This window comes from Pelophylax lessonae (assembly GCF_965119305.1).
Source record: "Pelophylax lessonae genome assembly, chromosome: 3".
Taxonomy (NCBI): Eukaryota; Metazoa; Chordata; class Amphibia; order Anura; family Ranidae; genus Pelophylax; species Pelophylax lessonae.
This window is the reverse complement of record NC_138770.1, coordinates 417,983,406-418,010,001: the sequence shown is the minus strand read 5'-3', so window position 1 is coordinate 418,010,001 and position 26,596 is coordinate 417,983,406. Positions and strand designations below refer to the sequence as shown.

The 26,596-nt window shown below is 39.1% G+C and overlaps 1 protein-coding gene across 1 annotated transcript in view; it reads left to right on the top strand.

Annotated features, from left to right (window-relative positions):
• Window positions 1-734: 734 nt before the first annotated feature.
• Window positions 735-26,596, top strand: part of TRDN (triadin) — a gene marked incomplete at its 3' end in the record, with an annotated part of 647,190 nt that continues 621,328 nt past the window's right edge. Inside the window, exon 1 of the mRNA XM_082250910.1 lies at window positions 735-1,146. Coding sequence (XP_082107036.1) covers window positions 1,125-1,146 — 22 coding nt within the window. The 5' untranslated portion in view covers window positions 735-1,124. The remainder of the gene's footprint in view (window positions 1,147-26,596) is intronic.

Below are 26,596 nucleotides of genomic sequence, written 5' to 3'. Positions count from 1 at the left end.
TGTGTGTGTGTGCAATAGGTGTGCTGTTGGCTGAATAGGTGTATGTGATACAGACAGAGTGGAGCATGTGGATCCCCTGCTCTCCCAATGCACAGGGTGTGCACCTCACCATGTTGGTAAATATACATACATATTGTAGTCCCCACATAAACTTTACATTTATAGCCTAAAAACTTTAATATATCGGAAGAAATGGTTTTCCCATTATGACAGGCTGGTCTCCTGGCATCACAATCTTCTTTGTATTTTCTTTAGGGTTGTTGTCCTCCTCAGGCCATTTGTTGCCAACATATATTATAACTGCTTTGCTCTGTTTCTGGCATCTTACACTGTACATGTGAACTGTGAATGCACTACAGGAAGTGTACATTATCAAAATGATTGCCAGAAGACAAGTTAAGGGTAGTTCCTTAGCATACATTTTTTACAATCTCACTTTAAAGAGCAAATGCTTTAAATTCCATTACTTTATTCCCAATGAATCAGATATACAATATAATTAATAAAAATAGTGACATTGTAACATTAGGGTCCGCATCAATTGGACCTGTAATGTAGTGGACAGTTGAGGGTCCTAAGTGATACAGCACTGAAGGAGTGAATGACATAAGTGTCTGTCAGACCACACAGATGGGATCCACCCTCAACCTAATAAGGCCAAGAAGAATGCACAGAGCAAGTAGGCTAAGAATAAACCTGAACATTAATGGATAATGTTACAAGACACTCTGAGATCTGTCCCCTGTGCCAGTGCAGTTGTTATGAGACAAGCTGCAGGGCCTTGACTGGCTCTATTCAGTTCCTTTACTTTTTTGCTGTCTCACAGTTTCAGTTCTTTCTTGAGCTGTATGCCTAATATTATTAGGGATCCTCGAAAGGACTGTGAAACTTAGCAAGTAGTGACCTGAAAACCTTAGTTTGATCCTAGGACTTACTGACCTGCGAGAAGCCTCAGGAGGAGACGCTGAATTTGAAGAAGCTCCAGGCAGCATAAAAAAGGAAGGAACTGAGTTACGATACACAGACTCCTACCCAAGAAAAGTCCCAACTTTTAATTGTGCGTCTCCACCCTGAAGACTTATGACCTGTTACTGCCATTGATTTCTTAGTACTTAATCATCGCTATGACAGAAAGCACAGCTGAAGGTAATTTAAACATTTTTTTAAGATGCAATTAGCTACCCCTGATTTGCAGTAATCACACTAATTTTACCTGAAGTGTGTCAATAATTAAATGTTACTTTAGAGAATACTTTTTTCTACTTCTAGTTGCATTGATCTATCAAGTAGAAGAAAACGGTTTTGCTGGTACCTTTTATCTAAAAATTACAGCAGTTTAGGGAAGACATGCATTGGACCAAAATTGTTTTTTAATTAGATTTGTGCATGTCATAAAGAAGGGAATGTCTTAATCTAAATTTTATTGCAGTTTGCAGTTATCTCCTTTATAGTAGTTGCTTTGAATTTAGGTGTGTTTTATGTGTATTGGAAAATGAAGTCATTTAATCCCTCTATAAATAACTTGAAATGTGAATCTTACTGCAGCTAATCTCTGACCATCTTCTAATGTGGCACTAGAACAATGTTTATTGGACTCATCTGCTGTCTTTATAAACTCATTACGCCATCTTATTTTAACCAGTTAGAAAGTTTTTTTTTTTCTAGTCACATTTAAATATATAAATTGACAAAAAAAATGTGGATTGTTGCATACTGATAATTAAATATCAAATAAATTTGCATGCATTACTAAGCAGGGCATGCTGGGAGCTGTTGTTCAACAACCACAAAGCCATCACCTCCTGTTGGTATTGCATAGTTGTGTTAAGAAGTCCATAAGGACACATGCCTTCTCATAATAATAGCTCTAACTAAACAATAAATATATTGATCTGATATGATTGGATCTACAGTACAATAATATTTTTATTATGTGTAAGCATTACATAATCACTATCAACTGCTCCTTTTGAGATGAAAAGAAAGCAATGGGACAGGTTGGAAATATATTGATTGTTTGTAGCAAAGTTGTAGCATGTGTGCTAATACTGAGAAAACAAGCTTTTACGGTGTGATTGAATAAAAATGTATTATGTGTGATGGTAATAAGGGACATACTGTAAAAAAAAAAAAAAAAAAAACACAACCTTCTGTAGTACCAACCAAAGAAAATGCTGAATCCAGTCAGGAATCTTGATATTTTTAATGACATATATGTGTGCTCAGTATTTATTTTCATGTCCATTATTTTTTTTTAAAGCATTTGCAAAATATATGCATTTTTAAATGTCAAATACAATACAGAAGGATCTTTTTGGTGTTTTTTTTTTTTTTTCTGTAACAAATTTACTTTAAATGTTACTTGTTAAAGTGGAACTACAGTGCATCTTAGCACCATAAACCAAAAATGCTTTTTAATTCATTTTTAATATTCAAAGCACACTCCCCCATCCATATACATCTCCATGCTTTTTTTTTTTTTTTGCTGAGAAATCACTTTGAAAAACACCCCCTAGCATTTCTGGCCATGGCCATCTTGAGTAAAGACAGATGATTCATGTAGTATTTACTTCCTGAAATCTATCTGTACTTAGCTCAGTCATGCAGGCTGGAGGTTGTGCTTAGCTGAGAAAGCCCCTCCTCCTGAAGACTCCTGGGATGCATGACATCATTTGCCTAGGCATGGAAACCAGTTAGCAACTAAAGAAATGTAAAAAAAAAGTTTAAAATCAGTAAACATAATATAATACTTCTTATCTATTTACTAATGCTAGCAGCATAAGGATTGAAAATAGTCAATGTTGATTGAGAGTGTGAAGTTCCGCTTTAAGGCCCCTTTCACGCTGTCCTTCTGTCGGACGGACTCCATTTATCTCAGCGGGGGATCGATCCGCCGATCCCCCGCTGAGCAGGAGGATGACAGCTGTGTCTCCATGCTGTGTGCGGAGATACAGCTGTCAGTTCCCCATGCATCTCTATGGGGGAATCGGATGGGAACGGACCAACGGTCCGTTCCCATCCGATCTGACCCGCTGGACGGATGGAAAATAGCGTTTCCATCCGTCCAGATTTGACAGATCGGATGTCATCGGACATGTCTCCGCTGACATCCGATGCTCCATAGGGATGCATGGGGGGACCGTTCAGATCCGCTAAAAAAATGTACAGGAGGATCTGAACGGTCCGCCTGTGTGAAGGGCCCTTAGGGTATATTTTAGTGCTACTGCTTGACTCAAGCTATATGTTGTATAAACCACATTTGATTGTTTTAATTAAGGGGTACTTGATATGTATACACTTGTGCAGTCCTGAATGCTTCATTGCACCTTGAAGACTTCATTTTTGAGTATTTGGGATTACTTAAGGAAGAACTTCACCCAGTATTTAAAAAAAAAATAAAAAGTCAACAGCTACAAACACTGTAGCTAATAACTTCTAAAAAAAAAAACAGTCAGCTGAAGGAGTCCAGTGATGTCTTCCTGTAGCTGATTCTTCTCTCTGCTGCTGGATCCCAAGAGCCTCTATCTTTGATTTTGAAGTTGGCTATGTCTTTCTCATGTGTGATGTGACCCATGTCTCAGGGCGCTGCGGGCAAGGAGGGGGACAAGATAAGGTGACATCATCCTTGCCTAGGCAAGGATTGAGGAAGTAAAAAAAGGTACATACCCCACTCAACCCCCCAATAAAAAACAAAACTCAGTTGCAAGCTGGTGGAGGAAGACAATAAGTGATGTTTCACGTTTTGAGTGGAGTCCTCCTTTAATGGTAGGGTGCACAATTAGATAAGATGTATATATTAAAGCCAGTCATAAAAATATTCCAATGGTGACATCTGCGCCAGTGGCAACTCTTTAACCACTTCAATACAGGGTACTTTTCCCCTCCCCGCCCAAGCCAATTTTCAGCTTTTAGCCCTGTTGCATTTTGAATGACAATTGCCCGGTCATGCAACACTGTACCTAAACCAAATTTATGTCATTTTTTTTCCCACAAATAGAACTTTCTTTTGGTGGTATTTGATCACCGCAAGGTTTTTTCTTTTTGCTACACAAATAAAAAAGTCCGAAAAGTTTGAAATAAAAAAAAAGTATTTTGTTTATGTTATAAAATTTTTTAAATAGATATGTTTTTTTCCTGCACTGATGAGCACTGATGAGGCCACACTGATGAGGAGGCACTTATGGGTGGCACTAATATGCAGCACTGATAGGCAGCACTGATATGCAGCACTGATGGGCACTGATATGTGGCACTGATATGCAGCATCAGTGGACACTGATAGGCGGAACTGATGGGCACTGATGGGCGGCACTGATGGGCACTTATAGGCAGCACTGGTGGGCAATAATGGGCACTGATAGATGGCAATGAAGGGCACTGGTGGGCAGCACTGATGGGGAGGGCACTGGCGGGCAGCACTGATGGGGAGGGCACTGGTGGGCTCCCTGAGCCCTGATTTCCATCCCTGGTGGCCATGGAGGACATCCCTGGAGTCATGGGTGGGCATCCCTGGGGTCATGGGTGGGCATCCCTGGTGGTTCTAGTGGCACCCCCCCAAGGGTTTGCACTGGTAATCAATGCTCTGATTACCAGCACAGACACCCCCCCCCCCCCCTGTCAGGAGAGCTGCAGATCGTCTCTCCTCTACTCGTGCCTGTCAGGCACGAACTGAGGAAAACCGATCAACTGCACTTCCTAATAACTATGTGACCAGCTGTGATTGGACACAGCTGGTCACATGGTAAAGAGCCTACGTCAGTAGGCTCTTTACCGAGATTGAAGATGAGGTGTGTCAAAGTGACACGCCGCATCACCGATCGCCACTCTGCACGCCCCCGGGGGCGCGCAGAGTGCATTATCCTGCCGCCATCATATGACGTCATTTGCCTATAGGGCGGGTGGGAAGTGGTTAAGGTTGGGTTCACATATATGTGAATGGGATGCGTTTTACATTGCATCCAATTCGCATAACATGTGAGTGGGAGCTGGCTCACACATGTCTGAGGCAGCTGCAATGCGAATTTGAAATGGGACCTGTGCATTTTTGGGTCTGGTTACGGTGCGAATTCAGGAAAAAATTTGCATACTGCAGCAGGACATTGTGTGAACCTAGCCTTAGAGACCACTTCCTCTCACTACACTTTAGGACAACTTGTACTGAGAAAAAATAATGATTACCATTGCTGACCAATTTTTTGGAAAATTCTACCTGCTTGACTGTCTTAGCTGTCCAGTCAGCCTTTGATTGGAACAAGTATGCAGATCAGGAGTTCACGAACTGTACCTAAATAAAATTGATGTCCTTTTTTCCGCACAAATAGAGCTTCCTTTTGGTGGTATTTGATCACCTCTGCGATTTTTATTTTTTGCACAATTCTGGAAAAAAAAACATTATTTTTCACATTCTGCTATATAACATTCCCAATAAAAAAAAATTAAAATGTAATTTTTCATAATTTTACGCCCATTTGTATTCTGCTACATATTTTTGGTGAAACAAAATTCCCAGTAAGCATATTTTGAAAGATTTAAGTCATTTTTATTTATTATTTATTTTTTTTTTTTACTATTAATGATGGCGATCTGCGATTTTTAGTGGGACTGCAACATTGTGCCGGACAGATCGGACCCCTAACTGACATTTTTGACATTTTTGGGGGGACCAGTGACATTACTACAGTAATCAGTGCTAAACATATGCACTGTTACTGTAATAATGACACTGGCAGGGAAGGGGTTAACCTAGTGTGAGCCTAGGGGAGTGTTTTCTAACTGTATGGGGGAGGGACTTGTGGAATCAACACAGAGACCTGTGATCGTAAATAGGAGGAACACGGGCGCTCTGTGTTCATTCCAGAGAGAACAGCGGTCTGCTGTGTTTACAACAGCGGACCATCCTTCTCTCTCTAAACTCAAGGCATGTATTGGGTAAAAATGGTCACATTTGCCATTGTTCTTATAATCTATACACAACAACAAATGGGGTGCTGGATTCATATTTTCCAAAGCTGGCCATAGATGGATCGAAATTCGGCCAGTTCATCAGGCTGGTTTAAACGAAGTCTTATCTCTCGATCGACTTCTGTGCGAGCAGCCTTCTGGAAACTTTTGCTCGATCGGTGGTGCTGAGTGTATTCTGATGGCACAAAAGCCTTCCCACTATCAGAATTCAAAATCTCTGCAGGAGAGATTGCCCGAGCCACCTCAAAAGTGTGGATAGGGGAATCAATTTATTTTCTTTCCTTCAACTTGCTGGTTGAATGACAGAAAATGAATCATGTATGACCTTCTTAAGAGTCACAGAAAATGTCATTGGGCACACTGGCTCTGGTTCAGCAGCACTCCACATAATGGAAACTCCTCTCAGAAACAGGGAAAGGACCTTAAGTTGAGAATCCACATACATATAATCCAAAGGTTTTTTAATGATACATCAATTTTACCATTAAAAAACTTGGACTCTTGGATGTTTGTTTGGTGCTCCTAATGTATTGCATACCATTGTGCTTTATCAGCTCTCGCTTGAACTTTAATCTTCAAATGGTTAGTGTTGTAGTTGATCAAATGTGTAGCACCATGGCAAATGCAGATCTAAGTAATGGCTAAAATTGTGCCTTCTTTGCCTGCAAACATATATGAGGGCTTAGTTCTGCTTTAAAGCTGAAGTTTAGATATAACAATATTCACATTGTTAAATTGGTTAAAGTGTTGCTAAACCCACAACAGTAAAATCAGTCGGTATATGCAGTAACACATGCTTGTTATACTTATTGTGGAACCTAAAGGATTCATTCTCTGCATTATGTCAAAAGTCTATTTGATCCTGTCTTCTCTGATCCTTCCCTTCTTCCATTGTCTCCAATCTATCTGCTGATAGAAGAGAGCATTGGGGGCAAGCTGCACATGTTCAGTGTGGTGTGTATTGCTAGAGAGCTGTTTTTTTTTTTCCTTGGGAGACTGCATGAGATCAGCACAGGGCAAATCAGCACTGTCCAGTCATGAGAGAATGAAAACCCCCACCTACAAGCTTTAACCAGACACTGATAGAAGTCACAAGATTGCTATATACTGATGAGTAAAGGTATTTAGCAGTTTATATTTACTAAAACTATTGCATTTCTATGTTCTGTGTACTGTGTGAGACCAGATATAGTGAATGCAGGCTCCTGGGTTTAGTAACACTTGAAGTTTGGATGAATTTAGGTATGCATGTTCCATTCCTGATCATCGTGGAAGCCTGAAATGACTATAGTAGGAACCTTTACTACAGTGATTGCTGCTAGCTTTCGGTCTCATGCTGAGTTGCTGCCCTGCAGCTTGGTGAACACAGAACATTGCTCACTCACCTCGGGAGCCATTCAGAGAACACTTTCCTTTTTTCAATGAATGCAAAGCATTCTCTGATTAGATGAGGTGAAGATTGTAATGTCATCACACCATCTCTCCACCTCATCCAATCAGAGAATGGTTTGCATTCATTGAGAAGGTGCAAAAGTGTTCTCAGAAGAGCTCATGTACCGAGCAAGTGACCTCCTGTGTTGACTATGCAGCAGGGCAGCTTCTCGGCACAGGACCTGGAAGCTAGAAGCAAAAACTTTAGCAGCAGTGCCTACTTTAGTGATTTCCAGCTTTCACGGGGATCCCACAAGTATAGAACATAGATGCTTGCATTGGTTCAAGCTGCACTGTAACTATGTAAAAATATTCATACATAAACTTCAACTGAAAGATGAAACATTTCTGGCAGGTTGGCTTTTATTTTAGAAGAGTCTCTGTATGTCTTAGAAGCTCATTTTCTGCCTGTCAGCAATGTTTCTTCTAAATGTATACTAAGCTATGCATATGTAGCTCAGTGTGCATTCTTATCATGCCTTGAGTGCTGGGATGAATTAACTCCACTGTGCGTGGATTGGTGTTATGGTATCCTGGCTGGCCATTCAAGATGGCTGAAAATGACAGACATGGAAGAAGGCCAGGTAAAGAGGTCAGCAATAGCAGCAGTGTGACAATGAAGGACGCAGCAGTCACATTACTGTAGGGCAGGGGTGTCCAAACTATGGCCCTCCAGCTGTTCAAGAACTACAATTCACATCATGCCTAGTTATGTCTCTAAATGTCAGAGATTTACAATGCTTCATGGGACGTGTAGTTCCGCAAAAGCTGGAGGGCTGTAGTTTGGACACCCCTGCTGTAGGGTATACTTTGGTGGGTAAATATGCCATAATGTGTAAATATGTGGTGCATATTTGCATGTTATGTAAAACGCCCTGAGGACCAGCAGCAGACTTTGTTATGCTTTAACCACTTTAGGACCAGAAGGATTTGCCCCCTTCCTAACCAGGCCCTATTTTGCGATTCGGCACTGCGTTACTATAATGGACCATTGCACGGTTTTATTTTTGTGTGTTTTAGATAGAGTAAGGAAGGACTAGAACATCTGTCAAATTTGTATTGCTGTCTGTTTCCCTGTTAGATAGATTATGTTTTTAAATTTTTTCCTTAATGACCATTGTCACTGAGACAGAAAGTGGTGGGAAAACCAAAATTTGAAAACAAATTATTCAATGATGACTCATGTCCCTGAAAATATTCCCTCTCATTTCCTGGTACATCTGCAGGACAGGAAGTGAAGGCACATCTCTCCAAAGATATTTACAGTGCCTTGCGAAAGTATTCGGCTCCCTTGAACTTTGCGACCCTTTGCCACATTTCAGGCTTCAAACATAAAGATATAAAACTGTAACTTTTTGTGAAGAATTAACAACAAGTGGGACACAATCATGAAGTGGAACGAAATGTATTGGATATTTCAAACTATTTTAACAAATAAAAACCTGAAAAATTGGGTGTGCAAAATTATTCAGGCCCCTTAAGTTAATACTTTGTAACGCCACCTTTTTCTGCAATTACAGCTGTAAGTCGCTTGGGGTATGTCTCTATCAGTTTTGCACATCGAGAGACTGAAATTTTTTCCCATTCCTCCTTGCAAAACAGCTCGAGCTCAGTGAGGTTGGATGGAGAGCGTTTGTGAACAGCAGTTTTCAGTTCTTTACACAGATTCTGGAGAGTTTGCTGCACTGAAAGTAAAGGGGCTGAATAATTTTGCACGCCAAATTTTTCAGTTTTTTATTTGTTAACGAAGTTTGAAATATCCAATACATTTTGTTCCACTTCATGATTGTGTCCCACTTGTTGTTGATTCTTCACAAAAAATTACAGTTTTATATCTTTATGTTTGAAGCCTAAAATGTGGCAAAAGGTTGCAAAGTTCAAGGGGGCTGAATACTTTCGCAAGGCACTGTATACAGCAAAAAAAAAAAAAAAACTGATAAGGGTTTCAACCATTCCCTTCTCTATCTAAACATATATACATCAAGTTATTTAAAGTATTTGTTGTAAAAGTGTTAAACAAAAAAAAATGTATAAATATATATTGGAGCATGAGTTGTCTTCTATTTTTGCCAGGTGGGAAAAAAAATATAGATTTACTTCACTTAAGTATCAAACTTTACTTCTATTTACTTATTCTTCATTATAGTCCTTCTGCAGTGCATGCTATTAAAGATCACTACTGAAGACTTTGAGCTTAGTTTATTAATGTGCTGAAATAAGAAATGTTTATGTTGCCTCATAGCCATAGCCACCCGTGAGAGTTCTGGATTTTAGATTATTATTTTTCAGAGCAATTTTAATGTGATTGGATATTATTGGGCAACACAAGAAAGTTTTCATTTTGAACACATTAATAATAAAGTCCATTAATTGTTCAAAGCCAAACTGCTTTGTTCAATAGAGTATAAAATCAGTTCCCAGTAAGATTTCAAAGCTATCCTTTCCAAACCCTGCTGTGGTACATGGATTTGTCTAAATCAAGTTCATTGTTGGTAGAGTGAATTTTTAAGATTTCATATCTTTACATGCCAAGCATAAATAAAATACATAATTGGTAGAGGACAAGGGCCAACACAATTTCTGGATAACTGGCAGTGAAATCGTGTGCAAAATAATTGCAGAATATTTGTACAAAGCTGACCTACAAGGCAAGAAGCTAAATGCAGAGTTGGAATTCATATGCTGTATGTGTAATGTCTTGCCTTTCAAAAATTGTGCTCCCAGCCTGCCGATTGGACAATGAAAGAACATAAGATCATTACTCTGCTCCTGCTACACTCTCCTCCTGTTAGCAAGCTTCCACTCTTAAGGCCCGAACACACGATAAGAAAATCTGAAGGGAAATTTCGTCCGACGACCGATCTGCCGATTTTCGGATTGTTAGTATGGTGCTTTGGACAGCTGACTCCGACTTTTCGGCTGACAAAATCCTGATGTGCAGGCTATATAATTTTTGTCATCTTTCAAAACAACGTCTGATTTTCATCTCATTAGTACAGATTTTCACAGAAAAAAATTTTAAGAGCAAGATTAGGCATGCTCAGAGACGAAAGAACACATACAAAACAATCCAGCACATGACATCACTTCTGAAGTAGAATTCTGTCGTACGGAAAAATTCATATGAAAATAACCTCTTCACTTTCCACATCAGACTAGCATGCCACAAAAAACGGATGTCAGATCGTTCGATAATCTGATCCTGTGTACGGGGCTTTAGGCCAACAACACTTTGCAATGTAGTACAGCTTGATTGGCTCAAACTGCTGGCAATCTCTGTCACAGTCGGAGACCTACAGTGAAAGTGGATCACAGGAAGCTAAAAGAAAGGCAGACTTATGTTTACTAGTTGTGTTTAAAACATGATCTCTTTCTGAATACATAACTAAATAATTTACTGCCTGATGTTAAGCTTTCGGAAAATGATATTTATTTTATGAACAGATTATGAAGTGAGGTTACATTTCATTGAAGTCAATTGTTTCACAGGGAAAGTCATTATAATTCATATTCTTCCTAAACTGACATATATTTATCATCCTAGTTTATCTGCATACTATGTAAACCAAAATGAATAAAACATTTTTCTTTTACATACACTTTACCACTTAAGTTGGCTGTAAACCTCAGTTATGGAATCTTATCAAAGCACATATTTCTGTAGTGTTTACTTATCACCCTTCACAGCTCTAAGTGTTGTTTCTCTCTAGTGCTCTGTTCCTCTGTTATCAGAATAAGTCAATTCTTAGCAGTTTTCACTACACATGAGATACATTTGTGGCGGGGGGGGGGGGGGGGTGGAGCTCAGAATGGAGCTTGTCCTGGCAGATGAAGAAAGCCTTTTAACATGATCTACTCTTTTGAAGGGGTGTAGACAGGAAACAAATGCAGATAAACAAGTAAAACCTATGTAGGAGGATTTGTTTAACTCTCTGTGTATCATGTGAGGGTTTACAACCACTTTAAAGCAGTACTTGACCCCAAAAGAAAAATGTAATATATTACATGTTACGTGTTAATTTTCACCTGGTGATCTGGCCAGTAACACACTTCTTGTCTTAGAGTCTCTCAACTCCACTAGAGGCACAATGGAGACAATCTTGGACAGCAGAATCTGGGGAGAGGGTCATGTTAAATGCACTAGCAGATCGAGATAGACTTGACTAACAAATTAAAGCTGAACTCCAGCTAACGTTTTTTTATCATCTATAGTAAAAGCTTTGTTTTTTTCTTTTAGGATAAAACCTTTGCATAAATTAACCATTGTAAGCACTCCGTCAAAGTTAAATTGTTTGTCACAACTCTCTAACTGCTACTTTGTCTGGACAATTTGGTCTGTTAGAGTAAGTTGAAAAATGACCGACTTACTGGCAGGATCAACAGGCAAAAATAAAAAATATATATATTAAAAAGAAACCAAAGGCAGTCATTGAGCCTAAACATTAGTAAGCTGCAATATATTATATTTTTGGGGTTTAATACCACTTTAACACCCCTACCACTTAAATGCCCTACCCTAACACCTGTCCTGCAAATGGGATCTTTAACATTTAAACTTTCTCTGCTCTTAGCTCCTAAATTGTCCCTTAACACTTGATCCCCTACTCTAACAACCTGACTTCTAGTTTTGTCCCTAGTACTCATCTCCCCTTTTACTCACCAGGACCCTCCATGCCTATATCATGCAGGTCTCACACTAATATTATAAACCAGAAGAAACTGCTTTGAGGTGCCTTGTAAAGTTTTCAGCAACGGCAGCTAAGAGATGCCCATTTTTAGGGAATCATTTTCTTCAATGTTATATAATAAGATCTGTTCAGGAAGTTCTTAAGTCCCAGATGAAGTTCATTTATAGTCCACCAGAATATATATAGGCATGGCTGTTTGCTTAATCTTACAAACTTTTTTTAAATTAAACATTAAAGGGCTTTTTACACATTTTGAATTCCATTTTTGACTTGTTGATGTCCTGCTGACACAAGTGTTTTATCTTCTCAGCGCCAAGCTCAATCTTAAAAGTAAGTGGACTTAAAAAAGCACTTTAGCTCTTAATATATCTAGACAAAATCAAGAGCTATTCAGGGATTAATAGGGCCCTTGTCAATTCAGATTTGCATCTATTTGCTGGTAAAGTTGTGTGCAGAAATGGGTCTCTCCACATACTGACAAGGTTCTCTGGAGTGATATCAAAGCAAGCATCCCCATCAAAGAGTTCCTTAGACGTGCTTTCTCCCAGGGCAACCAAAAAGCTCCTGGCAGCCCAGCAGGGATGAGAAAGTGTAAGAGGATGACAGGAATGCCTTCTTAATACAACAGCCTTATTTAATACAACACTGAAAAACATTCTCTTCATATGCTCCCCTCAGCACATTTAATTTTTTGCATGCTTCCAGAAACCTTACTCAAGGCATTTGCTGTATAAAAACATTTGAAATACAGGTATTAAATCATGTAAAGTAGCATAACATTTTATTTTTATTACAAAGCTGCAACTGGATGTACCTTCTCTGTACTGTAAAATTGATAATAAAAACAAATATGAAAAAAATACAGAAGAAATAATACTTAAACAAAAAGTAAACAAATCAGCAATCACTCAAAGTCAGGCCATAAATTACAGCTTATAAAAGTATTTTAACCACATCCCGCCCGCCCTATAGGCGTTTGACGTCGGGAATGTGGTTGTATTATCCTGACCGGACGTCATATGACGGCGGCAGGATGATACGGCGCGCAGAGCGGTGATCGGTGATGCGAGGTGTCAGTCTGACTCCCTGCATCTCTGATCTCGTTAAAGAGCCTACTGACGTACTGACGTAGGCTCTTTACCATGTGACCAGCCGTGTCCAATCACGGCTGGTCACATAGTAAACAGGAAGAGCCGTTGATCGGCTTTCCTCAGTACGTACCTGACAGGCATGAGTAAAGGAGCTCCGATCGGCGGCTCCCCTGACAGGGGGGGGGGTCGGCACTGGTAATCAGATCATTGATTACCAGTGCAGACCCTCGGGGGGGTGCCACTAGAACCACCAGGGATGCCCACCCATGACCCCAGGGATGCCCACTATGGCCACCAGAGATTTCAATCAGGTTTCAGGGAGCCCCCCATTGCCCTCCCCATCAATGCTGCCCGCCAGTGCCATCCCTATCAGTGCTGCCCACCAGTGCCCATCATTGCCATCTATCAGTGTCGCCCACCAGTTCCCATTATTGCCCACCAGTGCTGCCTATCAGTGCCCATTAGTGCCCATCAGTGCTGCCCGTCAGTGCCGATCAGTGCTGCCTATCAGTGTCCATCAGTGTCCACCAGTGCCGCATATCAGTGCCCATCAGTGCCACCTATCAGTGCCCATCAGTGCCACCTATCAGTGCCCATCAATGCCGCCTATCAGTGCCCAGCAGTGCTGCCTATCAGTGCCCACCAATGCCGCATATCAGTGCTACCTATCAGTGCCGCCTATCAGTGCCACCCCATCAGTGCCACACCATCAGTGCCTCCTCATCAGTGCCTGTCAGTGCAGTCTCATCAGTGCTCATCAGTGCAGGAAAAAAACATATTTATTTACAAAATTGTATAACATAAACATAAAAACTATTTTTTTTTCAAACTTTTCGGTCTTTTTTTATTTGTTTAGCAAAAAGGAAAAAACCCAGAGGTGATCAAATACCACCAAAAGAAAGCTCTATTTGTGGGGGGAAAATGACATAAATTTGGTGTAGGTACAGTGTTGCATGACCGCGCAATTGTCATTCAAAATGCAACAGCGTTAAAAGGGGAAAATTGGCCTGGGCAGGAAGGGGGTGAAAGTGCCCTGTATTGAAGCGGTTAAGGTGAATTCCAGGAAAGCATACAAATACATGGATAAGCTATATAGGCAACTGTTGCACCTTCCAGTCCCAAGATTTACACACTCCTACTATACAGGACACTTAGGCAAATGACACCACTAGCTTTGTCATAATAATAGAATACACTGCTGACGTCACCCTGATCCCAGCCTGTGGCTAGACAGCAAAAGATCAGCAGAAGACCTCCCCTTTGCTCATTCTGCTCTCTTCTCCTGTCAGCAATATTTGCATACAGGTCAGTTTGATTGGCTCTCAGCGCTACTCCTTCCTCTTCCTATATAGTGCTGCTATACAGGGAATTGTAGGAGGCAGAGGCCAAGCAAAATTCAGGTACTTACACTATTTGGATTTTAAAGAAATATGTTGAATGATATTGAAATTTATGCAGAGATAAATTAATTAGTGTAGACTATATCTTCCTGGAATTCAGCAAAAAAGTAAATCCGTTATGAGATAATGGGGTTGATTTACTAACACTGGAGAGTACAAAACCTTCAGCTTGTTCAATTAAACTTTGACAAAAAAACTGGAAGCTGATTGGTTTCTATGCAGAGTTACACAAGATTTTTCACTCTTCAGTTTTAGTAAATCAACCCTTAAGTCTTAATCGACATCATTGTTTCCCATCAGTTGCTCGACAAACAAACAGCATTTTCTGTAAAGGTTTGTAAATGCAGCCTTCACACTTCTCTCATAAAATATTTTCCTTAAAGTATATCCAAAGCCTAAACTTTTCTTTTTTCTTTTTTGTTTTGGATAAAGAATGCAACACTAAGGGCTCTTTCACATGGTCCGCCTCCAAGGGCGGATCTGTGCTGCTCAGCAGGGGATCATAAACACAGATCCTCGCTGAGCAGGAAGGTGACATCTCCCTCTCTGCTCTGTGTGCGGAGAGGGAGGTGTCAGAGCCCCATGCATCTCTATGGGGGAATCGGATGAGAGCGGACCGCCTGTCCACTCTCATCCGTTCCCATCCCATCTCCTGGACGGATGGAAAATAGGGTTTCCATCCATCCGGATTTCACGGACAGGATCGGATGCGGATGGCAGCAGGTGTCAGCGGACATGTCTCCACTGACATCCGCTGCCCCATAGGGATGCATGGGGGATCCGATCAGATCCGCCTAAAAAACTGACAGGCGGATCTGATCAGATCGCTTGTGTGAAAGGGGCCTAAAGAAAAACCCTGACAGGTTTTCTTTCTATTTTGCTGTGTCCCATTGAATAGATTTGCCTTCATTTCCTCACTTCCTGTTTCAAAGTAAGTGAAAATATCAAACATAAGGAAATCCTTTATTAGACAGTTGTCGCGAGTCCCTATAGGATGATTTACCCTCTTGTTCTGATGACAGTTCTGGATTTTCCCTCTATTTCAGTCCCAGTGTTAATGGTCACCAGGAAGAGTACAGAGGCTTAATCTCACCAGCTGGGACACAGACAGAAATATAAACCTAACAATAAGGGAGTTAAAGTTTTTTTCCACTCATGAAGAGTGCCTTAAAGCCAAATGTATATAACAAATATGTAGCATAAAGCTGGAGAACCCCTGTTTCACAATATTATTTTAAAGCAGATATTTAAATGATATTCATTTTTTTTTTTTTTTTTTGGGTAAAAATAACAAACCTATTATCCTCACCTGCAGCCCCGATCCTCCTCTTCTTGGACCCCTCGCCGGTGCTCCTGGCCTCTCCCTCTTGCAGAGTGGCTCCATAGCAAGCTGCTTGCTATGGGGGCACTCGAGCTGACACAGAGCCATGGGTAGTCCCTGCCCCCTCTCTCTCCTCATTGGCTCACTGACTTTGATTGACATTGGCTCTCAATGTTTTCTTAGCCAATGAGAAAGGAGAGTCCCGGAGAGCCGAGGCTCTCGTGCAACATTGCTGGATTGAGATCAGGCTTAGTAAGTATTTGGGGGACTGAGGGAGGCTGCTGCACAGATAAGGCTTTTTATCCTAATGCGTAGAATGCATTAAGATAAAAAGTTAACTTTTTCGGAAGTTCCCACTCTAGTGATGTTGATCCACTTTCTGTCCACATTGAGTGAAATCTCCACTTTTATTTTTTCAGGGAATATATATATAATATAATATAAACACAAAAAATGGGGTGAGTTATAATGATTGTTAGTTGTCAGGGGGGTTAGTTATAATGAATATTGTCTTAAAGAAGGGCCACATATCATTTCAGATTCAACTTTTGCCCCTCAAAAGTCACTCTACCAAAAGAAGTGATGTTGATGTACATTTCTATTTGTATCACACAAGTTCAATGGTGATGGCAGTCTACAGAGGGATTTTTTTAATGCACAATCTAGTATCTAAGATTCTATGTACAAACGTCAGCAGTATAAGTTGGATTTTGGTATAAAACTTGCCTATAGTGCAACATATGATGTCAACCACACACATTGAGAAATTTTAGTGTAGCATTTGCTGGAGTCAGAACATGGCCCACAATATGTCCACAGTGAATTGTTTATAGTTCTTTTTGAGCAGTCATGACAGTCTGCACAAAGGTTAATAATACAGAATATAAAGTCTGAGAATCCACATATGAAATTCAGTAGTGCAAGCTGACTCTTGGTGTAGAACTGGCATATAGAGCAGCAAGTGGTATCAAATACACACATAAAAGGCTTTGGATGGGCAACTTATAGTAGTCAATAAAGTCATAGATCTCACAATTTATCCACAGTGGACTGTATATAATTACTCCTTAAAAAAAACTGTCAGCCCTTTAGAGAAAATCAAGACTGCTAGACATACACACGTACAAGTAGTTTAAAACTGCAAGGCAATATCCAGCAGCTGTAGTGTTCCAGCCATAGCTAAAATATTCCAGAAAATATCCTTGTATTTTGCATCTAATAAAAGGGAACTGCTAGTAATCTCTAACATCTGCCATGTAGGAATATCATATAATATTGTGTGTATAATAATTTAAAGAATTATGCTTGCAATTACTTGTATTCTCAAGATACAGGGATATACAAAATATCCTTAATAAAAGAGAAAATGTAAGCAAGAGTTTAATAAGAGATAACAATATGCTAATACTTTGATCAGTTCAAGGATAATAGTCTAGCGCAGCATCACATAGGAGTTCTTAGTAGGTGTACCAAGATACAGAAGTCCTCAAATGTCCTTACAGCTAGTTAGAGTGTCCACAGTCTACATTTATGACCACATACGCATACCATATATATAGTAAAGACTTTTTGCATTTAATTTTTTTTCAATACTGGCTTGATTTAGTCAAGAAACCCCATTCATGAAATTAGAATTATTTACTGTTTACGTATCTCTCTACAAAGCCCTAAGTCCCGTGTATTTCTGCTGTTCCGTTTATTATCTCTCTATTATCAGCATGATAACTCCTGACAAGCAGCTGGAGATAAAAGCAGCTGGAAATTTGTGTTGGGGTAGGTGCACAGAGATAGATTAGCAGAGAGCTAGTCTGATCACAGCACAACTCTGCTTGTTAATTCCTTCCTCTGCCTATGTGGAAAGGGAGGGGGGAGGGGTGTGATGTTCCTCTAATCAGCTGTCACACAGTGTATGCCTAGACTCCACATCCAGTGCTGCAACAGGAAGAAAAAAATCTAACACAATGTTCACTTTCAAAACAGTGTAGAAAGCTGAAGACAGCACATATACAAATAAAATCTATGTAGCGAGATTTGCTTCATTTCTGTGTATAATCTGAGGCTGTTCACTTCACTGGGTATATGTGAGGGGTTAGATCCATTCTAAGAAGTTTTCTTAATTATCCCCTTTAAAAAAAAAAATTAAAACCCCACAGACCATATAAAGGTATGAGGCAGCAGATTAAGAACATTTAGAGAGGTCACTGAACTGCCATGTAAATCCTTAGATACTTCGTATAGTGGAGTGAGTTGTTCCTTGTAATAAACTAAAATGAACATTTATATACACAATCTGACAGACAGTGATAGTCACAGAGTGGGATTTACAAACTAGGCTCTGGCAGACACAAACAGCCAATACTGACTTTAACAAAACTACTGACACACAATGATGCACAGTGCACAGATCACGATGAATGGACACACACTAAAATGCATTGATGTACTGTACAGACATACTTGGTTGGGTTCATCATTAAAATTAGACTATAAAGAATGATCCCAGAAAGCTCTTTTTGTTTTCTGGAAAGGATTTATCAAAAGTGAGGTTTTTTTTTTTTCTCCAGAGCGGGCTGAGCATATCAAGATGAGAAACAAGGCTCATCATAATGGTGTCAGACTGTGTATGCAAACTTAATCTACAGGGAATATCATAGAAGAGGGTATTTAATTTTATATATAAAAAAAAAAAAAAAAAGGAAAAACATGATTGCATTGTAATCACATTCATTATTATTTTGTAAAAACGTTTGTAACATTAATATTAGTGTACCAATCAATAATCAGTTCCACAGTAATGCAAACACTGCTACTATGCAGTGGACAATCATATATCTGCAAGTGATATAATCAAACGTGAAAAAAAATACAAAATATTCAAACATTTCAAATTCATACAAATAAGTCCATACAACTGTCAAAATAACAGTGTATAAATCAAGTTTATTGGTTGGTTCTCTAATACTAATGTCACCATTTTTTTAGGATTTATTATTTAAAGCGTAACTTTTTGTTATTCTGAAGAATTAGTTGTTTGTTACTCTATGCTGAGTGGGTCAAATGAGAGGTTTCATAATTATCTGTCAGCTGTGGAAGCTGCAGAGCTCTAATGAGGAAAGCTGCTGAGCCTGCAGCCCTTTAGACGTGTTTCTATTGGGAGTATCCCACCAAAAGTGACATTTTTGTTGCAGGGGATGCCTGAAATCTGACTTATATCTTAGTGGAACAATATAATGATCTAATAGACAATAATAAAGTGCTGTTTAGAATATCACATGTTTTAGATCACTATAATATATAGTGCACTTGATTACTTGCTGCTTCCCATATACACCACTGCACCTAGGCGCGAGTATTTACCAGTTTCAACTTATATCTTAGTGCAGACTTCTGGGAAAATTGGTGAGCAAGCAGGAAATGATGTTTCTGGGATGTGGTCAGTACACATTCTGTGTACAGAACAGCTCCAGGTAGCCATATTTCATTACCTTTTCAGAAAATTACAACAGCTGCAGATTGAAAAGGAAAGGTCATTTTTAATAACTTTTAATTACAATATGATTTGTGTCGCAATTGTATATGCTATATTGTTTTTTTCTTTTTTCTTTATTTGCTATTTTTTTTCCACGAAAGTGGAGTTACCCTTTAATTAGCAGCACTGAAATACATAACACTATAGGTGATTTTTGGAATCCTAAGCGCAGTGAAACATAAACAATTATTATTATGTAGCCCTAAAAGTCCCAACAATGGTTAAAGTTGCAAGTACTATAGGACCTTGATAGCAATTTGTATAAAAACTGAACACTTACTACTAAATTTCATGCCACAAATACTATAAGATCATATGTGTATTTAACATATTGTATGCATGTTATTTATTTGTAAAATCCACTCTTGTGTAGGCATCCAAAGGTCCTAGGACTCCTGCTGGGAGCCTGCATCTTTGATGTGATGTCAGCGACCCCAGCACTCTCTAGAGCTGTCAGCACTATAAAGCTGTCAGAGCTCTCACTCTGACAGCTCTATAGCATTCTCCTTGACTCCTCCCACATACAACTACATAAAAGATTATGTAGGTAAGTGAATGGAGGGGTGGATAAACTAGGTCAGCACAGGCAGTCATTACACAACCCCAGGAAAGGCTATAATGTAGCAGGAAGGGGTGGTGAACTGTAGCTTTGCTAGGGACTTTATTCTTTCTGGAGTGGTTGAATTCCCTAGCAAATCCAAATGCACATTGAAAGTGAATAAAACATGTCTATGGAAAAGAAAAATGCTGCAAGATTTAAAATACTTTAGTTTTCTGTGCTTTTACCTGCATTTTTTTAAGTTGGCAACAGGGTCTCTTTAAAGTTGCATTAACCTTCAATAAATCCATAGCAAAAAATCTGATGAGAAAACTATTGTATCATTTTAGCTTTGATGGTAAATAATATCCCAATATATTTGTCCAGCAGGTTGACTCTCTGCCTAACACTGATATACAGTATGCAGCACAGTGTAAAGTTTGCACAGACCCTTACATATGAAATGTCTCTTAATTTATGTTGATTTCCAATATTGATCTGTGTATATATTAATTGTTCCCTTGTCCTTTTTGTGTACTCTGTTGTGACATTTTTTGTATATTAAAGAAATATTTTTAATCAAATTTTGATACTACTAATATTGGTCTTAGACGCTACCTTTAAAGTCCCAACATACGCCCCACTTTGTTCCAAAAAAATTATTTTTCTTATGTCTATAGAAAATCTGTTCTTCTGCTCTTCAATGGAAGATAACATTTTACAAATGAAATGAGAATCTTATGACCCTTTAAAGGCTTAAAGGCTCAGAATTAATGAATGAACGTGTCAAATATGAAAATGAACACAAAGTAGAAATGGCAGTTCAAAGACATACCAGCATTAACTATTAAATCTATGACATGTAGCAACGTTCTGCCTAAATGAGCAAACATACAGTTCATTGTTGGAACTATACGGATTGCTTTTTTTTTTTTAAAAGGGAAAAAGGATGTTTATTTTGCAAGGGAAATTTCACTTGGCCAGATAGTTTGCCCCAGAGACCAGTGAATTTAACTTTGTAAAGAATGCTCAAACATGTGCAAGGAAAGCAAAACAAAAAAAAAAACATTCTTGCTTGCACATGATTGGATGATAGTGATCAGCAGAGTTTTACTGCGTTTGCTAAGCCCTGGCAAAAATCCCCTTGCAAAGTGAACATCCTTTTTGCCTTTAGTAAATCATCTCCAGAGTGTAAAAAACCACATCAAGAGCCTTCTGATTAATGACTAAATTCTGATTAGTCACAGTGTTTTAGCAATGCTTTATGTCCAGTATAACCAACTCACCATAAATATAATGTTTTGCTGACATACTTCTAAAAGCATTATATACATTTGAAACAACTGTCTGTATATTTTCCATGGTTTACAAAACTGAAATATAGCAAATGTGTCCTGATGGTATAAAGACTATTTAGTCCTAGAAGACATATGGCTGATGCAGGCCTTTTTATTTTGGTCGGCAGTTGGACGGATCCTTATTTTGTTTCTGGCAGCATGAACTGCTGCAAAAAAAGCTAAAACAGGTGGCATATCCTGACAGCTTCATGAAAGGACTGTCTGGCATGTTTAGAAGTCTTGTGCCAAATTTGTTCAAACCTTATTTTTGGTGCTTGTTTTTTTATTTCAATATTTTAAATGCAAGGATATTGCGGCTACAGCACAAATCCAGTTTAAATTATTATCCTTATCCTTTTGGATTTAGTTTAGCAATGCCAAGTTAACTTAAATTAATTCAGTCATTCAAACATTTTATTGAATGGAAAAATGTATTTTGAAGATAAATGCAGAGTAAATGCTTTCCGTAAAAATATTCTTGTAGTATTTGTTTAAGAATTTTATTGCCTGGTATATGTGCAGAAACATAACTGTTTTATTCATTTTCAGCATGCAATAGCTAAGCAGATCTGAACTAGTAAATAATCTCAGCCCCCACTGGGATTCTCTAGCTGTGCTCTTGCAGAAGTTCTGTCAATCAGTATAATGCTATAGTATAGTTTATGAATGTATCAGGTATTAGAGAAATGTTTGCATTTTAGCTACTAAATCATTAAAAGATCTAGTAGGTATATGATTTAAAGTTGAATTCTGAAGAAAAAAAACAATGATGGAGCAATAGCTAGATATCAGTATTGTACCTCTAATGATGTGTGTCCTGCTCGTTCAGCTTCGATTCTGAAAACTGTTAGATTCATGCACCCTAAAAGTGATGTAAGCACTGAACTTCTGCAGCTGCAGCTGATAGTTGGGTCTGGAGCAATCAGCACAGTGAGTCATTTGATCTGCAGTGCCTCCATTCATAAAATGACTTTTATTCTTTTCAAAAAATATAAGGAGTTCTGCGATTGGACAAGGGGGGTGAATGAACATTACAATCTCCCCTTATCCATTCATGGGCATTTCTTGTTGCCTATTGCCCTGTCACTATCTTTTACAAACCTCCTTGCAATGTTAGGAAATAATTCCATTTATACCTAATTAATACCATAAAAAAATAATCCCCCCCCACAAAAAAACGGAATCCCACCCAAGCATTCTGTAACATAGGGTAGATTTGATTTCATGAATGTAGGAAACAGGAGCATTCTCCTGAATAAACCAGATCAGTATAGACCTACAGAGTCAACCTGACACAGATAGTACTCCTAACTTTTGGGCCGAATGGAGAATAGTGAACATAGGAAGGGGCGAACAAGACCCCACTATTGGAATTCTCAAAGGTAAAACCGTTTGCTAACTGACCCTAGTTTCTCCCTATGCAGTTTGTCAGCTCTCCTTTCCCTACACAAACATGAAAACACTGACACAAAGCTCCTCTGTGCCCCTCTTGTATTTTTTTCCTTTTATTAAATGTTTATTGGGTTTCATGCAAATACAAAAGAAAAGGAAACGCATGGTAGACAACAATTACAATCTGTGAACAATGAACAATGTAACACATTAGTAAAATTGAAATGCAAAACAAGAAATTAGCAGTAACACGAGAATAGAGAAAGTAACATAACAATGTTGACGCTATACCTTTTGTGCTCGATCAAAAATGTAACTCTACTGGGATTATTCTGCAGCATTTCCGGGAGGGAGCAAATGGGGCTGCAGGCATGGGGGCCATATCAGCCACGGTTTGGTAGGTAGGTCAAAAGGGGACATTTGGGCCTGGGTATATGGCTCCCAGGTGACACCCCTGTTGGAATCACTCTGTGTCTCTCCGGGAGGACCACCCAGGCCCATTTCCCGTCTTCTGCCCTGTTCTCCCCAACTCTCTCCCCCTCGACAGTGTAGTAGCCTAATATGTGTGAGGTAGTCTACTCATTTGTAGAGGAGTCTGTGCTAGTGCGGGGGATTCATAAGATACTGGGGAGATTCCCTTAATGTTCTTAATTCGGCGGGTAATGTGGAGCAGATCGGGTAACAGTTCCGCTCTGCTTATGGGTAATCTGAATGTGTCAATCTTGCTATTATTTGGCCCCTTTTGCTAGTTAAGTGCTGGAGCTTTATATGTCCTGGCTACTGGGTGTTTGGTGTTGGGTTTCCTCGTGATCATGTTATGTGAGTTTGGTAGTATTTGTCTGAATTAATCTAGGTGAGGGAGAGTAATGTTAAAAAAGAGGGGTGTTAAAGGAGGAGAGGGGATTGGGAAGGAGGCTTTCTCCTCTGCTCTAAATAAGCATTTTATGTGGGAACTCTGTGCCCCTCTTGTATTGTGAGGGGGATATCTTATCCAAAAGTCCTTGTAATTGGCCATTCCAAGACTGCTGATCATGGTTTAAAGGTCATGTAAGGCATTTGGGGTAAAAACTTCACCCAGACAAATTCTTCCAAAGGTTTGCCAGAATTGTGGATTTCAAACCCTGCAGATTTGCCACAAAATTAAGGTGGTCAATTGTCAATACAAGTATGCTGTTGTTTTTTTTTTTTTTCAGCTTTGGAGTAGGCCAGTTGGGTTTTCACTCCTGTCTGTGACCCCATTGAGGAAATTTCTCCTCCTTTTCATTGGGGCTACGTGGACAGAAAAGTGAGTGTATATCTTAACTAGTTCTTGACCGGAAGGATTTGCCCTCTTATTGACCAGGCCATTTTTTGCGATTCTGCATTACGCTATTTTACCAAAAAATTGCACGCTCATGCGACACTGTACCCAAATAGAATTAATGTCCTTTTTTTCCCACAAATAGAGCTTTCTTTTGGTTGTATTTTATCACCTGTGCAATTTTTTTATTTTTTGCGCTATAAACAAAAAAAGAGCGACAATTCTGAAAAAAAAAAAAAACAATATTTTTCACATTCTGCTATATAACATTCCCCCCCCCCCCAAAAAAAAAAAAAAAATATATATATATATATATATATATATATATATATATATATATAAAAAAATCTAATTTTTTCATCCTTTAAGGCCAATTTGTATTCTGCTACATATTTTTGGTAAAAAAAAATCCCAATAAACGGATTTTGATTGTTTCGCAGAAGTTATCGCGTCTACAAGCTAGGGGAAAGATTTATGTAATTTATTTATTTATTTTTTACCAATAATGTTGGCGATCTGCGAATTTTAGCGGGACTGCGATATTGCGGCGGACAGATCGGACCCCTAACTGACATTTTTTACACTTTTGGGGGGGGGGGGGGAACCAGTGACATTACTAAAGTAATCAGTGTTAAAAATATGCACTGTTACTGTTATAATAACATTGGTAGGGAAGGGGTTAACCTAGTGGGTGATCAAGGGGTTAAATGTAAGCCAAGGGGAGTGTTTACTAACTGTGTGGGGGTGAGTTTTTGAAATGACCATAGAGACCTGTGATCCTATTTAGAAGGATCACAGGCGCTCTGTGATCATTCCAGAGAGAGGAACGGTCAGCTGTGTTTACAACAGCTGCCGTCCTTCTCTCTCAGTGGGCAGCGATCGTGTTTGGCCGGCGGCAATCGTGGCTCCCGGCCCCATAGATCAGCATCCCCGCTGCCTAGTGGGGGAGGGAGCGTGCTGCTGTCGGCGCGCACTCGCCCTCTAGCATCAGGCATGCTGAAATGCACACTCACACAGTTTGGAGCACACTCGTTATTCATCGATTGGCACATCTCAGCACCCCCCCCCCCCCAATGTCCACTGGAACGCATGCTCTATATGCTTGGAGCACATAATACTATCACACAAGGAAGAGTTACACTCCCACCCCTCCCTCTAATGGGTGGAATGCAACACAGCATCCATTATATGATTCTCATCAATGAATTAATAAAATCAAAAATAGCTATAGGTGCCAGTCTAAAAGTAAAAGCCAAAACAAAAATCAGGACAAAAACTAAAACTGGTACAGAGATGAAACACAGAAATAGAGTGTAAACCTGCCCCAGGTACAAGATGGTAATAGAAGTGCACTGCCAAATAAAACCTAAAACAGGGTCTGGGGATCTTCCTTAACTGTTTGTAACAATGGTTTACAACAAAGTATCAATAGAATTATTACATAATAAATTATATGGATAAAAAAATAATAAAAATAATAATAAATACATAAATAGATGTATGTACAAACATTTATAGCATATTTTAAAGGAAAGAAGGCATTTTTATCATTGTTTATAGCAGATCTATTATCAAAATAACAAATGATCCTGTTATCAAAAAAACACAATACCATAGGTAAGTAGTGGATGGGGCATTATGCTACTGCGTGAATCTCAAGCTCTTCATTCAGTTCCCTTGGAACTAAGGTACCTAGATAGGGAATCAAAATAGATTCTCTATTGTAAACCCTTTTATGCTTCCTACCCCCATTAGAGTCCCCCATTATAGCTTCTATCCTGAACACCTTGAAACCTGCAGCATCTGTAGTATGTTTTTCTTGGAAAAGGGCGGAAACTGAGGCAAGTACTGAATATATACCATGACATAATATACAGATTGATGCCTCTTAAAACCTGCCCGGCTAATTTTTTTTTTGTTGTTATTACCACCTAGTTTGACCCACAATTACTTTACAATTATATAACAAATGGTATTTAGAATATGATGTTGTTCATATTAGATCAGTAAAGAGAATGATTTTGTTTAAGCAAATGTTTCTGTCTGGACATATCCAGTAAAAGTAAAACCTTTGATATCCTTATTGTTGCATAGTCATCTATCATACATTGGCTTACTAAATAAGGCAAAGAGCCTATTATGTTGGAAGTCAGAAGGCCATATTTAGATTTTGCATAGGCTTTTGCCCCCCGGAAGGATGCCTATTTCATATAAGCTCCCCTTATATCCTGTTATCATGTTAGTATAAGCTGCTGTTTGGTTTCAATGGTTTTCATTAAATTTACAGCAAGGGAAAAGAAATGGTTACAAACAATAACAGAAGTGTGGTATTAATTTAACATTCCACCTAGAATAAAGAACAATGAGAGGCATCAATAGACATAGTAAACTAGTAAGGCAGATCCATGTCTGAGGCATATCATGTTGGTAACAACAACATGCAAGATATCTGATACTCCTCCATCCCTCCCGGGACACCCCAGTGGGAGCAAAAACTGCATCCAGGGGGGGATGGGAATCTAATGTTCAACAAACACATCTGTGCCTGTATGTAAGTAGGAAGGGTAACGCGGTGTTCAGTAAAGGGAAATGCATATCAGGTAGTTCT